Here is a 21471-nt window from a genome sequence, read left to right on the forward strand (position 1 = left end):
TATATTTTTTCCGCAATGATGTAATAACTTTCGCAACGATAACTAAAAGAATAATATAATGAATTTTATTTTGTTTTTTATGTATTCGAACTGAAAATAATTTTGTATCGAGGTTACTTATGCCAATACCAGTCAAAATGATGTAGCGGTACTTGTCGACAAAAGTCATCATAGTTTTTGCCCAGCAAATCCGCTACATAAGAAACCGTGTTTACTCAAACACGAGCTAATTATAGATCTATCGACCTTAGGCGGTTCCGATCATTAGGCCAAATCCATCGTTTTTGCCGTGACCATAGGCTCGTGAGTCAGCTACCCAAAAAACCAACAATTGTAAACAGGTCGCGAGCTCGGCGCCCGTTGGGACGTTTTGAGAACATTCTCGAAATTCAAATCCCAACACCTATCGTCAACTCCGGCGGATATAAATATAGCGGACAGGGTAGCGACGCGACCTTAGTTACCGAGAGATTCGAGCAGCGACAATCTAACCGACACTTCTTTGCGCCGATCGGTTAGCGACCGCGAAACGAAACTGCAAGTATATTGTACGACTAGTGTAAGCATCGGGTAAATTCTAATAAACTTCGTAGTTAGATATATTCCGGTGTTTGTGTGAATTAATCGACACCTTATCACCTCAACTGGTGACCCCGACGTGATTTTTTTTGTGTAAGAGGTGACAGTGATAGACTAGTCGCGGTGTGAACAGTATAGTCCGCAAACCACACTATGGAAAAGGAGAGCAAACTATCTCCAGCTTCGTTCCGCGTGCCGCCGCGGAGAGAGAGAAGTATTTCGGCGTAGCCGGCATTAGCGACGATGACGAAAAAGCCTTAGCCCTCATGGGATTCCTCGACCCACCATACCTCGCAAAGATAGAGGATACCGTGACCAACCTCCCCGCCACAGGCCAGTACGAGAAACTGAAGAGCGAGCTAATCCGCGTCCTGAAAGAATCGGACAGCGCCAAGTTTGAAAGGTTAGTTGAACGCGAAGAGATGGGCGACAGAAAGCCCTCACAGTTTTACAATGACCTAAAGAGACTAGCCAGCCCGCTCGCGTCCGACGAGTTCATCCTAAACCTGTGGAGGAACCGCCTCCCTGACCGTATCAGGGAAGTCCTGGCCGCAGTTGACGATACGAACATAGAGAAGCTGACCAGGACTGCGGATAGAATCGACGAGGCGTACGATCGCCACGGCCACCGCGCGAATAGGGTGGGCACAATCGCCGAGCCATCGGCACCGCATGCAGACAAAAACGACGCGCTGGCCGCCGAAGTCAGCAGGCTGAGGGAGGAGATTAAGGCTTTAAAAATCGGCGCGTACCGTAGACCGCGAAGACGCTCGAACTCTCTTACACGACGCCGTCGCCGTTCCCGTTCGCGTGACACCCCGCGTGAGGACGGAATTTGTTTTTATCACGCGAGATTCGGCGATCACGCCACAAAATGCACCGCCCCGTGAAAGTGGAACCCGGGAAACGACCCCCGCCGTCCGTAAAAGCGGCGGACCACGACAGCTTGGGATCTCGCCGCATCTTCATCGTAAATCAGAGAACGAAAACCTCGTTCTTAGTGGACACCGAGGCCGACATCAGCGTTTATCCCCGAAGCAGGCTATCCAGGGACGCGAAGAAAGCAGCGTACGAATTATTCGCTGCCAATGGGACGCCCATCGCAACGTACGGCACCTTGGCGATGGAGCTGAACCTGTCCCTCAGACGTGCCTTCAAATGGCACTTCACGATCGCCGACGTGCAAACCCCCATCATCGACCTGGACTTCCTGAGCCATTACGGGTTGCTTGTGGACCCAAGAAAGAGACGTCTTCTTGACACAACAACTCAGCTAACGACCCGGGGATACGCCGCCAACTGCGAACAACTCATGATTAAGACCGTAAAGGGGGATTCGGTCTATCATCAACTGTTGGCAAAATATCCTGATCTAACGCGCCCACCGGCCTTTGGGCGAGAGAAAATCCGGCACGGCGTGGAGCACCATATCGAAACCACACTAGGCCCACCCGTGTACTGCAAACCCCGCCGGCTCGCACCAGACCGGCTCAAACAAGTCAAGGCGGAATTTGCAACGCTGATTGAACAAGGAGTCATGCGCCCATCGAAGAGTTCCTGGGCATCTCCGCTACACGTCGTCCTAAAGAAGGATGGAAGTCTTCGACCCTGCGGTGACTACCGGGCGCTAAATGCCCGCAGTGTTCCTGACAGGTACTCTCCACCGCACATCCAAGACTTCGCGCAGCAGCTACACGGTAGGAAAATTTTCTCAAAAATTGACTTAGTGCGCGCCTACCATCAAATTCCAATCCACGCCTCAATGACTAAGCTATAGTGCTACTTGTCGAAGTATATAAGGGTCCTGCAATCTGTTTATCGAACCCCAATTAACCAGTTTCCTCATTTTGTACAACCTGTCACACGTTTTTTAAATTTTTACTGCGTACCATTCGATACGATGATATCAGTTATAAGGAAAATTCCGGATCGATCGTTAAATCGCTAAATGCTAACGCTAGAAATACCACACCAGTCAAAACGACTGGTTCTACAATTTTATAAATGTGTCAACCCTCGTTTAGGGATGATGGTCCCAGATGAATCAATAATACCAAAAATGTACTACATATATTGAGATATGTATATTTTTGCGTGCTAGACTAGACTGGCCACGTAGTAGTGACACACGTATGCGAATATGAGTATGCGCAAGTATGTGTATGCGCGGTGTCTCGAAAAACAGACGAATGTAACTATTCCATTGGCAGTCTTGGTATAGAAGATGGCGAGACAAAGAAAGTGCTGAGACGCGTGCAAATTTATATCGACGAAAATCCTGGAAATCGTTTATTAAATAAATCTATAACTATTTTAATTTGAATTCTAAGTGTACCCTTAGTGTTCCTTTACATTTATTTCGGCAATTAAGATCCACAATTCTCAACAACATAACATGGAATTCCTTCTGTAAGAAAGTAATAAATCAATAAATATAAAAATATTCTATTATTACGTATTTTTTAAAGACCAGTTATTTTCACTGGTTTTGGTAGAAATATCGATAATTCAAGTGTTAAAATATGTCCTTCTTTCTACTCGATCAAACGATATAAAAATCCATAGTAATATCATTATCCTATTTCTAGCCTGTAGTCTTCATTTTAAGTCCACCGTACAAGACACCAGCGTATTTGCGAACAATGTGCAAATGCCAAACAGACGAACCGTAGGTGAAATGTTGGCGAACAGCAATGAGGACGCACTTCAACGTAGCTATCATCGAGTCAGACGGCTATACAAATAACGTTTGCACTCCCATTTGAGAGTAATTCGTCAAATAGCCACGTGTATTTACGAAGCGATTAAAAAGCACTGCGCGCGATCGTTTCAACGAAATTAATAGTAATAATTGGCGGATGTAAAACCAGCGACACGAAGTGGACGCGGATGAATAAAAGATGAAATTTAAAGCGAATGAACAGACACGGCCAAGTTTTCGGCTGGAAAATCTAGCCAGCATGGATTTCGCTCCTCTCTCTCTCTCTCTCTCTCTCGCTCGCTCGCTCTCTATTTATTAGGGCACGGTTCAACGATATCTTCGAGTGGCCATAAATCTCGAGTAGTTGCCCGTTAACGAGATAATGAAGAAAATGAGAGGAATTTTCAGCGAACGAGAAACGATATACCGCGGAGCTTGTTTGCATTTTTCGTGGAAAACCATCCATTAAGAGAGAGGAAAAAGAAATATGAAAAACCGCGATAGGCATCGGAACGCAATTATCGGTGCTATCGATGCGCGCAGTGGAATTTTCTACAGAATTTAGTCGACGATACTTCTTCAAGGATTTTATGAAATAAATCTTTTTACAAAATGCAGCATTAACCCTTTGCACTGGGAATTTTATTTCAATTTCGTTAGCAGCAGCTGCCAACACTTTTAAGTGTTTTATTTGAAATTTACTTTAACTAAAAAATAACGGTATTTAAATAAATAAGAGAAGAAACAAATTCACTTAAATACCAGTTTTATTCACACTATTGTTGTATTTTATGATTTTTAAGTGTATGATGTATCGTGCTTTTCTTTCGCACGTTTCACAAAAAAAGGACTCGACAAAGGAGGTTCTGAGATAAAGACTGCTGTCGAGTGACACTGCAAGGTGCAAAGGGTTAAATGTTGTTAAAATTTCGAACAACATTAACCGAGCCATGGCTCGTATAATATTGTTAAACGTCAATTTTACAGTTTTATGAAACTTGCTATTTTCTCCATGCAAAGTTTACATAATAACGAAGAAATATAGCCATCTCTTTAAAATTCCCTGTCATAGCCATAAAATTAAAAAAAAAAAAAAACAGTAGAATTAAATACCATAGGATGATTATAAGAAAATTTGCAAATGAAACGTTGCGTTAATGCTGGTGTTAATTAATGGGTTAACCAATCAGCTTTTCGCTAATTTGTTTCGCACGAACACGGTTCCACGAGCGATTGGGTTGGCAACTAAGTGATTGCTGATTCTGTCTGTTGAGAATTGTGGATTTTGATGACCGAAATATTGTTATGGAGACATTAAATTTACACTGGGCATTACTATTAACGTAGACATATATTTATTTTATAAACGATTTCTAGAATATTCATCGATACACACTTGCACGCGTCTTAGTACTTTCTTCCATACTCGACCTTTCGTGGACTGTTAACCGACCGAACTGTTTACATTCATCTGTTTCTCAGTCGCCGCGCACACACATATCTCCACACACTGATATCCACATACAAACATCTCCACTACGCATTCGACCTAGTCCAGCACAAAAATTGTACATATCTCAATACTGTCATTAGGTGGCAATACGTGGCTTGTCTACTACTCATACACCAAATAATATGAAAGAATATATTAATATTGCTGGGATTGAAACGTATCGTTATAGCAAATCATAATTGTTTTTCTCACAAGCAAACAGTTTACGGAAGATCAAGGATAAGGTAAGATTTCATGATAAGATATACGTATGAGCGAAGCGAACGCGAAACAATATGTTCCGGTTTCCACGAGAATCTTCCATCGAGTATGAACAGCCAGCTAAATTTCGCAATGGTTAACTTCAACAAACAGTATCATATATTAGTTTGCGAGACACAAAACAAGATGAAGTACAAGTACGATCGTGAAGCAGGACGCGAGCAGAAACTGCTACACCGCAAACTACAATCTTCCGAAAGATCTATCAACTACAGCTTAGGTTTACATTTACTGTGAAGAATCCAGCGACAGCTGGCGAAATCGCGAATGCTTAGAAGGACACGCGGGAAACTAGGATTTAAGAAACGAATCACATGAAACATATTGGGTTGACAACTAGGTGGTTGCGGATTTTGCCATTAGATGGCATTGACAAAACCACTTAGTGCCAACCCAATAAGATTACAGTAGCCACCAGTTTCTTTCTATTCTTCAACAATTATTTCTATTAAACTATTGCTCAAAAGTTTCGTATCAATGCTCAATATTGAAATATTTTAAAGATTCCTTTTTTAAGATATTGTAACTTAAAGATCGTTCAATTGTTTCTTCATTTGCATTTTAATGAAATTATCAAATACTTTGATAAATTTGAACACTTTACGTTAATATTCGGTTGGCAATTAAGTGGTTGCGGATTTTGTCATTAGGTGGTATTATCAAACTCCGTAGTCTCTTAGTTGACAGCTCAATATAAAGACATCATCGATCCGCAATTCCGAATTTCTCGAACTTTTGGAGAAAATCTCTCAGGATAAGGAAGAGAAGAATTTCCCAAGCGAATTTTCTTTCTAGAAGTATCGTAATATTTCATGATGGAACTTCTCTAATTCGAAGATAACGCGAAGATCTGGAAGTAACGCAGCGAGGGACAAAGTTCGCCAGGAAAAATATTATTACGAGATAATTCAGCGGGAAATGAAGCAGGTACTTCGAAGGAAAGCAGCCTCTACACTCTAACGTCTCACGGCTGGCATTTTTCCTTTGCGAGGCTGGACGAACGCGCCAGATTAAGCTCCGCTTGAAAATAGTTACTCGCGCCAAGCACCGTCATCCTCGCGAGGAGCAAGCTGTTTTACATTTAAATCAAACCAGTTGTCTCGAAATCAATTCGAGCCTGGGACAGTGGTGTTTTACAATTTAAATAGCCCGCCCGGGGAAATAAAATGGCCGCTTATTAAGTGGCGCGTCTACGAGTTATAGACCGAAGTCCCTTTCGATCGTCGAGATCGCGATAAGCGCTTATCGTGATTATGTTCTCGAAGAAAGTCGCTCTCTTGTCGTGTAAATTAAGTAGAAGAGTAGTTGAACTTTGTTTGAGACAATCGTATTGTTCGAGTTCCCCTTAAGATTTTGGATTTTGATTGAAGTTAGCAATTTTTTACAAGTTTTCGATCGAACATTTTCATATTGCACAGATCAATCTGTGCCATTTTATCGGGAAATTTTATTGCATCAGGAAAAATTATTAATAGGCTGTGCATGCTTACATGTTCGCGGGAAATTTGAATATGTAGATAGTATAGAATGCATAAAAGTGTATAGAATATTGGGTTAGAATTTTATATTATATATATATATATTAGATTATAATTATTTCTTTGTATTTATATAGATTAAATATTTATTGTAAAATATTTTAAAGTATAGTGTACTTTAATTTATTTATTTACTAATATTTAGATATAATCTACTATATTGAATTAAAATATTTTGAGTATTTTTTTAAATTTATATAATAATTAGATCTAAGTTAGTTGTAATATACAATTATTGTACTGTATTTTTGAGGGGTTGTACAGTATGGTATATTGTGATATAGTTTAGTTTAGTTTAGTATAGTATAGTATAGTTAAATATTACAATGAAATTATACGCCAGAGAAAATTCTTTGTTATTTTTGAAAATTATTTCGAGATCGTATAATTTTGTATCTCAATGTTAGTTGCAACACGCAAGGAAAAAACATCAACGACGTTCGAAGAGACTCAGGAAAATGATATAAGAAAAATATTCTTCGAGAGCTACTCGTCCTTCGATATCACTCAAATTACATAGAAAATACTATACTTTCTGTAATTAACCGAAGAAGACATATTGTGGGTTGGCAACTAAGTGATTGCGGATATTGCCATTAGGTTGCATTGACAAGATCCGTAATTTAGTTGCCAACCCATTATAACCAAGACGCCCTTTACATAAGAAATAGAAACAATTTGCGCGAAATCGCCACAGGATACGTAGCAGCGATGAGGTGCATCTGAACAGATGACAAGCACGTTCCATCATCAAGAGCAATGATACAACTGAGCCAGTTTGCGGTAACGTTGTTGCCCAACTACGATGAAACAAACATTCGTACACAATAGTTACGAGATCAATGAATTCACTGATACTACGGATAACCTTTAAATCGTGACGGGCTGTTACTTCATCGCAGATAAATCGAAAAACAAGCAACTATAGTACCTACAGATGCTATGCGCAAACCTGATGATCGAATGTTATAAAAATCGCAAAAAGTGATTTGCAATTTACCATTTCAAATAATTAACTTTACCGACCGCTAGCGATCCAGCAGCATACGCACGTACTACCGGCATCTCAGGCGCAGATTCTCCCTGGCGCCGGTTCTGTTTCGGTTTGGACTCTCCGATACCATTCTTTTCGTTCAACGCGAACGCTAAGTTTTTCAAATTGGTATAAAACTGTGAGAACTTACAAAGCAACGCAACTGACGCAACTGAAACCTTAGTACTAAATAACAAATTACTGCTTAAATAATGAGAAAGATTGTCGGCGACAAAAAGACGATTAATAGGCTATCAGTCGGTAACAATCGGTGACAGAAACCGATTAATCGGGTATCGGTCGGTAAAGTGTTAAACAAACAATTAAGCAAATAACGAAGGTTTTCATTGCGCTTCACAGTTAGATGTCACAACAGCCAGAATTTTCAAGTTGCCGCATTTGGTCATCTATTAGGTTGGCAACTAAGTGATTGCGGATCTTGTCAATACAACCTAATGGCAAAATCCGCAATCACTTAATTGCCAACCCGATAGATAACCAAATTTGGCTACTCGAAAATTTGAAGATATCCAAAATGAAATACGAATGCAACGAATTTGTATTTAGCTGCTGTTTATTTGATTGTATTGATGAAAATGTCTGCAGTAGAAATTATTATTTTGCTGCGAATTATACTTACTTAAAAGCTTTTAATTTGTGTAGCAAGATAAATGTTTCTCTATGTTTTATTTAAGATAATAGTAAATCCTTTTAGTTAATAAGAGACAACAGATATGTGGAAAAATATTAAAGCAGCTTCCTCAGGTACGTGTTTCAGACAAAAAATGAAATAGTATCTGCTGATAATTGGTTAGCTGTGTTTTGTCTACGACTCCTTGCTATCTATTTCTATAAAGCTCTTATCATAACGAGTTTTATTGTTGGAAACTCGGTTCCTGCAATCAGGAAAACCGCATTACTCATAGAACTAGCCTAATATAATAAGACAAGTCTAATTGAAGTAGAATAAGAAACTGTTACACAGACAGCTTCAGGCGTATCATGCTGCTATTTCATTTTCTTTTTAACATAATTAGTGGAAAGTTTTACGAAGTTAATATACCAGATGAAAGATATAACGTGTTCTTTTTAAACTTGGTAAACTTTATCTCACCATTCCAAACCTCAAAGACCTCAAATCTGATCCGATATTTATCAACGGAATCTCGATATCTTAATTAAATCGAACCTAACCTAAAAGCACTTATTATACTTTTCAAAAAGATGATTGCAATCTATCTATCTAATTTTATTCTTTCTTCGATATTCTTTTAGAATAATGAACATCTTTTTAACAGCAGCTAATGATAAAACAAAAACATATGTTTAATTTAAATCTGAAAAACTGTTGCAAAAGATATCAACGATGAAATATGAGCATTTTTAAAATACCTCTTTCCGCACTAGTTGTAACGAAACCAGCTAACATTGGTGAAAAGTTTCATTAGCGTTTATAGGCAAAAAAAGAAACATTACCGTGAAAAATATCATTGAAAAAGTTTGATATTTTCAAGCTAATTAATTCCTTTCAAATTCTAGCGAAACTAGGCATTTACCGATCGTTGGAAAAAAAGGTTCCGAAAAGCTTGAAGCATTTTCGAAGAAACTAGTCCCATCGAAATTGCACGAAATGGAGGAAAGAACGAGAACAAAAGAATCGAATGAGGAAGGAAAAAGGAATCCGTAACTCTACCACTTTTTCCCGATTCTTCGAATCTCGTGGAAAACACCTGAAGAAAGTTACATGGAAATCCATCCCACGGAATATTCGAGCGACCAATCGATTTAGAAAGCGTATCCGATGCTAAAAATTGAAAAGTTTCGTCTGTGCGGATAGAACGTCGACGCTATGCCACCGGAAATATCCGAACGAGAGCTTCGAAATATACATTCGTCGCTTTGAGCGTAGCCGAAAAATCACGAGGGAACAAGAACTGGCTAAGCTACGGGAACTTCCGGCGAACGGAAGCCAAACTCAGCCAAACTTTTCATTCGAGATTAGGTATTTGCTTCGAACCGAGCTTGCTCGTGTTTCGTCCGGAAACTGTTTGCTTGTATTTTCTTCCGGTCAAATTTTATAGTGCAACTGATACTTATAAAATATTGAAAGAAAAAATTAATTTCGATGAATAGAAATGTTGGAAAGGAAAAAGAAAATAGTTTTGGTTGAGGTTATGACGCGAGAACTGTCGCAAATAAATCAAAATTAATGATATCAGATTTTTTGTGTATTCGAGTGTAATTTTGATGATGTTAAAGTTTATTTTTACTACTATAAAAATATGATTACAGTAAATTCTTGTATAAATACATTATAATAAAGCAAGATAACAGATTGATTGATGAGCTCATGAAAATAGATACTTATTTTCACCGAAACGAAGACATTGGACTAATAATTAAGATCGTAAAAGTATTTTTCAGTTTAAAAGATCTGGAAGAACGTAATAGGTAAATTTATATAGTTGCATTTTTATTAAATTTCAATGAAATGAAAGATTTGTTACGTGCGTTAATAATATGTTTTTTTAAATCAATTTTGTATATGTACCATTTATTGTTGAAATATTGTCCTATTTACTATTTAAAATATTGTACTCTTTAAACGTAAATTTATATAGTTGCATTTTTATTAAATTTAAATAAAATGAAAGATTTGTTACATGCACTAATAATATGTTTTCTTTCATCAACTTTGTATATATGCCATTTATTTTTAAAGTGTTGTCCTATTTACTATTTAAAGTATTGTCCTATTTACTACTTAAAGTATTGTCCTATTTACTATTAAAAGTATTGTACTATTTACTATTAAAAGTATTGTCCTATTTACTATTTAAAGTATTGTCCTATTTATTATTTAAAATATTGTCCTATTTACTATTTAAGGTATTGTCCTATTTAATACGTAAATTTATATAACTACATTCTTATTAAATTTCAATGAAACAACATATTTGTTACATACATGAATAATATGGTTTGCTTAATCAACTTCGTATTTATGCCATTTATTTTTAAAGTATCGTCCTGTTTGATAGAACATAGAAAATAAAAGTTGGCATAGCAATAATCATTTCAAACATGTTATTTTAGGTTATGCGCGTTATACGAGAAAAATTCCTGTGCGCCATCATTTCCTGTAGCGCGAATTCCTATATCGCATAACCGTGTTATGCGACAGTCTACTGTAAATATATTTATTTATTTATTTATTTTTATCGTATTGTTTTTCTTCCAAGTTGCTTATTCATAACATATTTAGATATACGTTAATGATCCTTTGTTTGCATATTTTATTAAAAATATGCAAATGTTTTTGACACCCAATATTGATGTTTACTTTTACTAAGCAAAAAAACATAATTACAACACATAGGAAGGGAAGATGAGGGAATGCCAATTTTTATGAATTTTCAGACTAACGTTTTTTTCATATACTCGTCGTGTATGTCGTCTTTGAAAAATTTTTGCACTTTACAAGAATTCTAAAAAATTGTGATATGCAACGAAACATGATTTTCATTTTTTTGGGGTTTAACGTGTTATACAGGGTGGTTGGTAACTGGTAGTACAAGCAGAAAGGGGGTGATTCTACGCAAAAAAAGAAGTCGAAAATACAGAATAAAATTTTTTCGTTTGAGGCTTTGTTTTCGAGAAAATCGACTCTGAATTTTCGCCCGGTACGCGTGCACTTTATCACGTCTCGTTATAACGGATCTCACTGTAGATCGTTGTCTCGATGGATATTATCGCAGTTTAAGTTTGTTTTTGCCGTAACGGAAAATTAGAAATACATAATGAAATAATATGAAGTAATCATAAAGTTTATTATTACAAAAATTGCTGAAAATGTTGCCCATTCTGCCGAACACATACTTCTGCTCTTCTAATTAAATTTCTATGAACACTTTCTAACACATTGGAAGTGTTTATCAACATAACGTCAATCGAGACAACGATCTACAGTGAGATCCGATATAACGAGACGCGATAAAGTGCACGCGTACCGAGCGAAAATTCAAAGTCGATTTTCTCGAAAACAAAGCCTCAAACGAAAAATTTTTATTCTATATTTTCGACTTCTTTTTTCGCGTAGAATCACTTCCTTTCCGCTTGTACCACCAGTTACCAACCAGCCCGTATATTACTTAGAATTATAAGTAAAAACTGAAAATGATACAGTATAAAGTACAGAATGAAATGATGTTTTACTTTAATATATGAGAGAATATGAAGTTTTATACGAAAAATAAATTTTCTTTTCCTGCGAAATTTTGAAACTTGACGTTCCCACTTTTCCCCATGAATTTTTCATATATTTAATTATATCCGCCGTATTGTTTTAGTTTCAATTAAATTAAATGTAAAACATTCAGCACACGCTAAAGTAGAAAAAGAGGTTTAAAGAAAAATCAACATTCCGCCTTCCTCATGTGTTTACTTATTTTTCTCGTATTGTTATAATTCCAATTAACCAGTGCGTAACGTATTCAGTACGTGTTAAAGCAAGAAAAACGTTTAAAGAAACAGCAATTAAAAAATGTTTTAATAGAAACGTCATGTTTTTTCCATGAAAATAATACACGTGGCAAGTGAATAAATATTGTTTGCATTTGCCAGCGTTTTATTCCTATTTATTTCGCTGAATTTCTCGTTCGAATCAAAGCTAGTCTCCGTTTGGATACGATTTAGTCTATTTATTGTAATAGTTGTTTATATATTTACATTAAGGTAAACTCCGCTATGAACAAATGTTTCGTAGTTTCTACCTAAATAGAGCTACAGCCGATCCAGTGAAGTAGAATTTCAGATCAAATTGTTGGCTACTGTTTTTTTTTGAAAAATAATATATTTTCTTTATTATTATAAAAATGATCGTTACTCTTATTACTATATCTCATTATTATACAAATTTCATTACATAAATGTATAAATGAATTTCCTACAAGAAGAAATTATTTGACCCTGGAAAAACACATAGTTGAAAAAACACAGTTGATTAACTTTAACATAGCAGAAAGAGAAGCGAAAAAATGAAAGGGAATAGGCGCTGTGGTTGTCGTAAACACTTTGAACGCCGACGGGTATTTCGGTTCTTCGGTTAAATTACATCCGTCCAGGCAACGATATTCGAAAAAAAAAAAAAAAAGGAAGGAGAAGGCCCACGGGTACTGAAAGGCCGTACAACCGGGCTAAAAACAAAGCCGCGCATTATACACAGGCGGTACACAACGAATATTCGTTACGAAGTAATGAAAGCCGTTGTTCGAATGCCAGCTGCCGGCAAATCGCTGCTCTGAAACGCGAAAAATGCCGACCAACCGAGAAAATGCGAAAAACAGGGAACGCGCGACCTGTCGAATTTCGACGAGTTTCACGTTGACGATACTTTTTTTTCTCTCCAACGAGCTGCGCGAGCAGCTTTATCATTACATACGCGAATATTCGTTCACCTGCACCTACGTTACTTACGATATCCTTTTTTTTTACGAGTCACCGAGAGTAACGTTGCTCCATTGCCAACGAGAAGTTGTTTAAACTACTGGAAGATAAATTGAAACGTAGATGGAAGTTCGAAATGAAAAGTAAACATTGGCGAAACAAGATTCCAAAGAATATTTTAGGAACCAGAGTTTTAATTAGCAGGTTTCGTCATTAATTCACGGGGATGTGATTTTATTACTGGACATTTAATACGATTTAGTAAATATTTGTTAAAAATATTGTTACAAGAAATTAAACACGATTGGTACAAATAAAAGAAAATGTCTTCTTGCACGATTATGGTACGATCTGAATATTTTCTTATCAAAAATGCATGTAAATAAATAACAATTATCGTTTGATAATCGATATATGTCGCATAAATATTGTTACCAAGTTATGGAATAAAAGTCACATAAATAAGAGAAAATATACTTGAACGATTGAATTGTATCCTCGAAAAAATTGAAATCTGTGATTCTTTGAAAATAATACAGTTATTAGTGATCATAAAGTAGCAATGAACGTGAGGATCGTAAGAAACGTTCGCGGTGCCATTTCACCGGAAGTTCAATCCGAGAGAAAATCGTAAAGCGGTGGAAATTTCAAATTCTTACAGCCGTTAAACGAGCTATCGCGAATGCAGCGACATAACTGACACGGACCACTTTAGCCGGAACGCCACCATAAACTGTCCCGTTTCCATCTTCCACGATTATCTGCGATAGACCCGTGGCAGTTGTACACGAAATTTTGCTTGTTATTTAAAATCGAAACTTTTTCTCGAACACGCGATATTCCTTGCAATTTATTTCTCCTTCGTTATAGCTTGCGTTGTATTTCCTAGGAATTTTATTTCTTCGCCAAATTACGAACCAAACGTTGTGAACTTAGGTAATCGTTTGAGTTATGCGGCAGTGGTTGATAAATTGTCGAGAATGTGTTCCAAGAAGAGATACATGCTGCTTTATTTAATGGAAAATCATAGAATTTCAATGTGAAGAATGTTGCTCATTTGATGATAAATTATCCAGTAACTGTCCCGAACATCCACCCACTTTTTCTTTATTAAGTAGATATCAATGAATTTCCATGCTAAATTGTTTTAAAATGTTCTTTAGAACTGCTCTTTGGTTAGCACTTTGACCGCCACGTTGGTCATTGATGACCGGAACGCTTCAACTTCTTGCAATTGTAAAAATTGAATGAAAATCGACAGTTAGGGCACTTTGAATATAACCGATAAATAGAGGATACTTTGAAATAAAAGGTGCCCCATTGAACAATTAAACATCATCTTACAACAATTAAACATCGTCTTACATCATCAATGTATTACTATTTTGCCATTATATGCTTTGAATAATAAAAATGGCGCGCTGAGCGAAACATGTGATTTCGGCGTGGCAGTCAAATAGAAATTACTGCAATTTCGACGCTAATCGTCTCAATGTTGCAATGGATATGTTACCCAGAAAGTGAGGCAAAAAAATTGGAATTTTGTATTTAATAAAGATTCTTGAACTTCGATATCAATCGTCATGGAGTTGCAGTGGATGAACTGTCAGACAAGTGTCTCAGAAGTGGAGCTTCTTTCACTTAACAGTTCACCGGGAGACGCGACCGCGAGGAAACGCGTCAGCGAGAGGCGTAAATTCTCGCTACGATTCCGATAGTCGACACCGCGGACCAGTCGTTCCCCTGTTTCAATTAGGATAACAGAGGTAGTTCAAATGATTGTAACACTGAATTAACAAGGTTAATATAAGCTTCTATTTTTAACAATATTTAAAATTATAATTAACACGTTACAAATGATTTAACGATGATACAACTAGTTTATTATTATAATTCGACTCGAGTTTATAATATTTCTCCACGTATTCGTTTGACTGAGCTACCTTGATTTTATTTCTCTCAACAACTCGATGCATTCGGTTTGAATCCTTGTATGATACTGACTGCCCTTCGATTTGTTTCCTTCGTCTTCTCTTGGAGACGACCCCCACCGCGCCCGGGTCACGCAACCGTTCGCGCCCATGATCACGTATGCCATTTTTTTTGTGTAGGTAAAATAACGGACCGAAGGCGAATGGATGTTTTTTAGAATTCGCTGCTTGACGACAACTAAGCGCTTATCGCTGCATTGTGTATATCTCGCCGGTCATGTAAGACGATCTGTCTGCGACACTGTAGTACCAAGGACGACGGTTAGGAACACGACCTATAGTAGGCCTCGGGGCGTAACATCAATAATTATCAAATTTGGATACGGTTGCAACGCCAGAAAGTTTCAACGCAGAGTAAAATAGACGCGCCGCAATTGGATTCGTTAAATCCGAGAGCTTTGCTAATTATCTTCATCGGCGGAGTGGCAGTTAATGACCTCGCGTTTATTGCAATGTTACGTTCGGCAATCTCATTACAAACTAAATTAACTCGACGATATCTTACAAGCTTATTTCTCCGTAATTTCCTCGTCTCGCGCGTGTTCTCGTTTAATGCCGAGCGGCACAGTAAAAACGTGTTTAACGTATTTCCAAAGTAACTACGTCATTAAAGATACAATAATGTGAATCAGTGGCCGATTAAACTCCATTAAACGACAGAACACGTGCATAAATAAATATTAATAAACATATAACTAAAATAAAAAATATATATATAAACAGAAGATCGAGTAATTTAACGAGCTGATAAATCGCCAGAACAGGAGAACAGATGAGGAAAGAAAAGGACGCGGTTGAAAGGAAAATCGAATAAATAAGATAACAAGAAGAGAATAATTCTACGTGCAGTATCGACGATTCTTTCGACGATTTCGCGCTCGAGTATCGCGGTAATCAACGTTGAGCTTATTTCCGTAATTGATGTTGCATAAAGTTGAGACCCAAGTTATATAACTTTCCAACAGACTCTCATACTAACGATCTCGTAATCGGGAAACGAGAGCAACGAATATTTCTCCCGCTTCCATTTAAGAAGCCGTATTTCGCCCTGCCGGATCATATGGTGAACAAACTGCAGCGAACTGCATTACGATTGTTAGAATGGACTCGAGGATGTTTCGTGTATCGAGAAAGTTAACTTTTCACTGCTACAACTACAGCACAGTATGGGCTAAAGGTAGAAGGCGAGGAGAGATTATGACAGAGAGAGAGAGAGAGAGAGAGAGAGAGAGAGAGAGAGACGAAATGAAAATTGGCAACAATAAGTCGGCCAATTGAAAGCCATCGAATATGAAACAGCCACCGAAACAGTCATACTCTTCCAACAAATGCCATTCCCCCTTCCTTTTTGCCCGATACTCCGCCACCATTTTCCACTACTCCGCTTGTGTTTTTCTGCGTTCACGCTTCCTCCATAGTCTCTTTTCACATTTTCTTCTTATACATCCAAATTCCAGCTGGTTGTTGAAACCAACAACCTTATAGAAAGAAGACTAAAAAGAAGACACCCCACTGACTTCACTGAAGAAATAAAATAGTCAAACTCAAAGATGTATCCCGTTGGGGATAGCCATCCACATGTTATTTAGCGATTAACACTGGAACTACCGTTAGTTAACACGAAGCTATTTCTACCAAAACCAGTGAAAAGTCTTTAAAAAATACGTAATAATAGAACATTTTTGTATTTATTGAGTTATCACTTTCTTACAGAAGGAATTCCATGTTATGTTGTTGAGAATTATGGATCTTAATTGCCGAAATAAAAGTAAAGGAACACTAAGGTTACACTTAGAATTCAAATTAAAATAGTTATAGATTTATTTAATAAACGATTTCCAGGATTTTCGTCGATATACATTTGCACGCGTCTCAGCACTATCTTTGTCTCGCCATCTTCCATACCAGAGTGCCAACGGAACAGTTACATTCGTCTGTTTTTCGAGACGCCGCGCACACACACATACTTCACACACTCATATTGGCATACGTGTGTCACTAATACATGGCCAATCTAGTCTAGCACACAAAAATATACACATCTCAATATATGTAGTACACTTTTGGTATTATTAATTCATCTGGCACCATCATCCCTAAGCGAGGGTTGACATTTATAAAATTGTAAAACCAATCATTTTGACTGGTATTGGTATAAGTAGCCTTGATAAAAAATTATTTTCAGTTTGAATATATAAAAAACAAAATAAAATTCATTATATTATTCTTTTAGTTATCGTTGCGAAAGTCATTACATCACTGCGGAAAGAAATATAACACGAAGTAGGAATTTTTTTTTATTTGGTAGATTATTTACAATCAATTCTCATTGAGAATTATAAATAAATTATTTTGGCGTGGAATATAACTTGGAATATAAGAGTTTATAATATGTTTGATTCTAGTTGAACCTAATGCTTACAATCTAAAGGGTATTGTCTTTTTGGTCTGCGGATCTGATCCGTCGTGTCAAGTAATTGGGTAATTAATGGATTTTGGTGGTTGTTAACTCTTATATTATATCTGTTACTGAATTTTAATATTTCTTCTTTAACTGTGGATAAAGTAGGAATTTTAAAATAAAATTGTAAAACCAGCAAATTTGACTGGTGTGCTAGTTCTAGTGTTATTAATTTACAAATTTAATAATGAAAAAAGACATCCAGATTCTCTATTCCACTATCATATATGTACAGTATTGTTGAGAAACGTTAAGTTGGTATGATCACTAGTTCCTATAAGCTAAATTGGTACGACTCCTAACGACGCTCTTTTGTCTTAGGAGTCGACCACGTTTTAATTATCTAAGTGTATCCGGTGTGTTCGGATGTTTTGTACGAGGTGGTGAAATATGGAAAGTAAAATTCAATTTGTGTGACTCTATTAAATATCAACCCCAAACCTATATTTAATAACAAGTATAATATGCAGAAGGAACGTTTTTCGTGATATCAGAGAGTCTTCCAATTGATACCCAATGGATATCAAACGTACATTTTTCGAAGTGATCTGGAATAAAACATTGAAGAGTTTAAGACAAAACTTATCTTTGCTAGTTTACTCTCCTCATTCTGTCGTCGACTGCCGAAGCGTGTAGATTTGTGTCTAGTTCCCAGTGAAGTTTATAATACAAAAAGTGACGATATCTTTCGTTGAAAATGGATTGGAACAGAGATAAACTGAGTGTTTACTAAACTTACTCGTGGAAAATCCGAAATTTCTAATCTTTAATACAAATCATAGCCTCTCGACTAGCTATTTTAATTTGAATTAACTAACTCGAAGATGGCCCAAGTAATTCGATCAGGTTCTCACGAGCAAAACTATAATCGCACTGTTCACCTCCGTGGCAAAAGGATAATCTGCGCCATCTCTCAAATCACACGAACAACAAGTAAAAACGTAAGCTAGATATAGCTAGCGAGTTAAAAAGAATGTAAACACTAGTCGGAACGAATTGACAACAAGCCATGTTGTCACTTCTAACAGACTCGCAATATTAGAATCTATAGACGAATCCATGGACATAGTCGAAACATTAACAAGTCAACATACGCAAAGAGATCCTTCTCCCCCACCAATCTTCCTTGATGATGTCATCGACATCCAAATAATGATAAAATCTATCGAGAAAGATGTTAACAAAGAGGATTACAAATTTAATAAAAACTACTCGAACAAGAAGAGCGTCATCCATATTTTGGTTGCAGGGCCCCACGGAAGCATATCCGTCACATACATATGGCTGACGTGGCGACCAACGTATTAATAAAGTTACTGTTAAGTATACTCAAGTGTTTCTTCAGCACCCATCTTGACCTATCCACTTCATTTCTATTATAAACTTGAATTTTTCAACGAATTTATAGATTTCATCGATATTTCCAATTGCCCACTGAACGATAGAACTACTGGATCGGAAAGCAATAACCTACTACACGTCTCCATTAATCCATAGATCGGCAGCGACAGCGACCAACAGGGTAATTAAATAATCAGCCAAGCAGGATAACAGTTTCAGGCAAACAACTATCGCAATGCTATAATTAATCCAACATTTGGCGTTATCGTTTGTGGCTAGCGCACAACTACACAGACCTCGCCACTAAAACGCTAATATTATATTACCAGACGAAATTATACACGGCCGAACGGTTTGCATCTAGTTCTCCGATTCGCCATCGTCGGTTCATCCACTTTTCCACGAAATGCGCCTATCGACCCTACTTGTTATCGCGTTTCCTCATCGTACGCCCTGTTGTTCTCCGGAAAACAGCGCGATTTCACCCGGCGTAAAGTCTCGAAGCAGTGGAGCCCAAGTTTCTCAGACAGAGAATCGACTACTTTGAAAGAAAGAGAACCGCTCCAGTCGCCCTCAGCATTCGCGCGCTGCTCTCTTATCGCAGCCGCGAAAGAAATTTCTGCCTTTCGCTGGCCAAAATCACCGATGAGAACCGAGTCTGCCGATGAAATCCGAAGCTTGACCCGATTCGTCGACTCGCGAACACTTGAACAGCGCCACGCGATACCTGAATTTTTCAACTCTGTACGCGTCTTTGATGTATAAAAGAAAGAAGAAAGAAAGAAAGGGTGTTGCTGTTATAATTACGTAGCACCTATTTGTGTACATAATAATATAATAAAGTGGGAGTGAAGCAAGCAAAAAATTTTTCTCCTTTTATCTTGCCACAGTTCTGCAATTATTATGTTGGCAATTAAGTCATTGCGGATTTTGTCATTAGGTGGTATTAACAAAGTCCGCAATCACTTAGTTGCCAACCCAATATTACGTTTAAACCTCGCTCTCGGTTTAACAAAGAACTTTCAGGTTTTCGCAAAATTCCTAGCGAAAGATGAAAAGAGAAGATCATGCGTATCAATATGCGATTTTTTCCTATTCTCCTGCAACTTGTAAAATTTGTCAATGATAAAAAATGTAATTGGCTGAGAAGTAATTGAAAGAATACAGCAGATCGTATTCATAGTGCGAGTGCGGTGCTTTATTCGCTTTATTTTGAAAGATACAGCGCATTTGATGACGCGTTTAACTTCTCCAAGTGGCATATCTCGCAGCTACAAAAGCGAGAAAGGGAAATTAAATCGGTCGGACAAGGCAGCGGCGCGTAATTATGGAAAATAATGCGACGATCTATAGTTGGGTGCGTCAAAGCAACGAAATTATCGTGGAAATTAATTACGCGTCTCGCATAAACCCGCGTCGTACACGTGCACTGAAACGTCCGTTCGTGCAGACGGTTTTAATTAAATAAAAAGCAAAGCATTAGACGGCGAACGTTCGGCCAAATGTTCAGGGAAGAACGCGTGCGCGCCGGACTTTTCGTTCTACGTTTCACTTCTTTCTGTCCCACGTACACGGCGACGCAGGAGGTGGAGAAAGCAGGGAAGGAGGCTCGGTTCCGGTAAATAGTAGTAAAGCTGGATAAAACGTTCCAGAAAAAGTTGTTGAGAAAGATGTCAAGGTGCTTGTGAACACGGAAAACGCTGGCGAAATGTCACGCCAAAAACTGGGTCACGGTGCACGCACAAAAGCCAGCGAAAACCTCCTAATAATGCGTTTACAGCGTCTGAAAAACCGATCGACACAATGCAAACGTGCTTCCCTCTCTCGGGATCAGCCTCGAAACAAGGGATACGCCAGCGATCGATCCGCAAAGAAAACGATATCGGCTGTCCTTCGACTCGCGAGCCGAGCTATCCCCATTGTACCCAATCGAATCAGCCTCTGGTTTTTAACTTCAAGCTGAACTTCCATATTTCTATATAGAGACCTGTCGAGATCACCGATTGTTAAACTGCAGTCACCGTACGGACTCCTGCACGATTCGACTGTAGTCGTTGAATATTCACTTGGATGCTGAATATGCTTTCGATATTTTTTACGTTTTGGTAAAATTGATAAGAGTGGACGAATTCTAATAACAAATTTACTAATTAACACTTTAACTGCCACGTTGGTCATATATGACCCACCACGGTTTCTCCTGTGACGCCATTGTCACGATCGACACCCTTCAAATCCGATGGACCGATGATGGCGATAAAGATGTGGCGGTCTTGGCGACCATGTATATCGCCGAAGTGCCTAATGAGTCATCTATATCCCAACGGTATAGAAACGTGGCAACGGTGGTCACGTACGCCTACAGGGTAGCGGGGATATTGAGGGGTGACAAACAAAAAAGAAACAGATCCCACCGAAAGTCAAATTGTAAGAGCTTCAGTCTTGGAAAGTCACGGCTGGAGCTCAGAACCAAATCGCAGTCAGTGTAAACTCAGAGTACAAGAAATAAATTCTCTTGTTTTTTTTGTTACATTTTATTTTTCTTTTCGTTTGAGCTACCCCTTTTTTTATTTTACGTGACACCATGTTAGTCATTGGTAACCGGAGA

The 21471-nt window shown here is 37.8% G+C and overlaps 2 protein-coding genes across 6 annotated transcripts in view; one reads left to right on the top strand and one right to left on the bottom strand.

Annotated features, from left to right (window-relative positions):
- The window catches only part of LOC100647243 (tyrosine-protein kinase Btk29A), a 328457-nt gene that overhangs the window by 221487 nt on the left and 85499 nt on the right, over positions 1-21471 (bottom strand). The window lies entirely within an intron of this gene.
- Positions 184-10303, top strand: LOC100647709. Its single transcript, XM_003402106.4, has 2 exons — positions 184-2276; positions 9165-10303. Exons 1-2 carry the CDS (start codon positions 1454-1456, stop codon positions 9233-9235), a joined length of 894 nt encoding a protein of 297 aa, XP_003402154.2. The 5' UTR covers positions 184-1453; the 3' UTR covers positions 9236-10303.

This window comes from Bombus terrestris, chromosome 18 (genome assembly GCF_910591885.1).
Source record: "Bombus terrestris chromosome 18, iyBomTerr1.2, whole genome shotgun sequence".
Taxonomy (NCBI): Eukaryota; Metazoa; Arthropoda; class Insecta; order Hymenoptera; family Apidae; genus Bombus; species Bombus terrestris.

Excerpts from the sequence above, each read along its gene's own strand:
- LOC100647709 (XM_003402106.4), top strand. The coding sequence starts at position 1,454 with ATGCACCGCCCCGTGAAAGTGGAACCCGGGAAACGACCCCCGCCGTCC. Across the intron at positions 2,277-9,164 it reads CTTCGCGCAGCAGCTACACG|CGAAACTAGGCATTTACCGA; the intron begins GTAGGAAAATTT and ends TTCAAATTCTAG.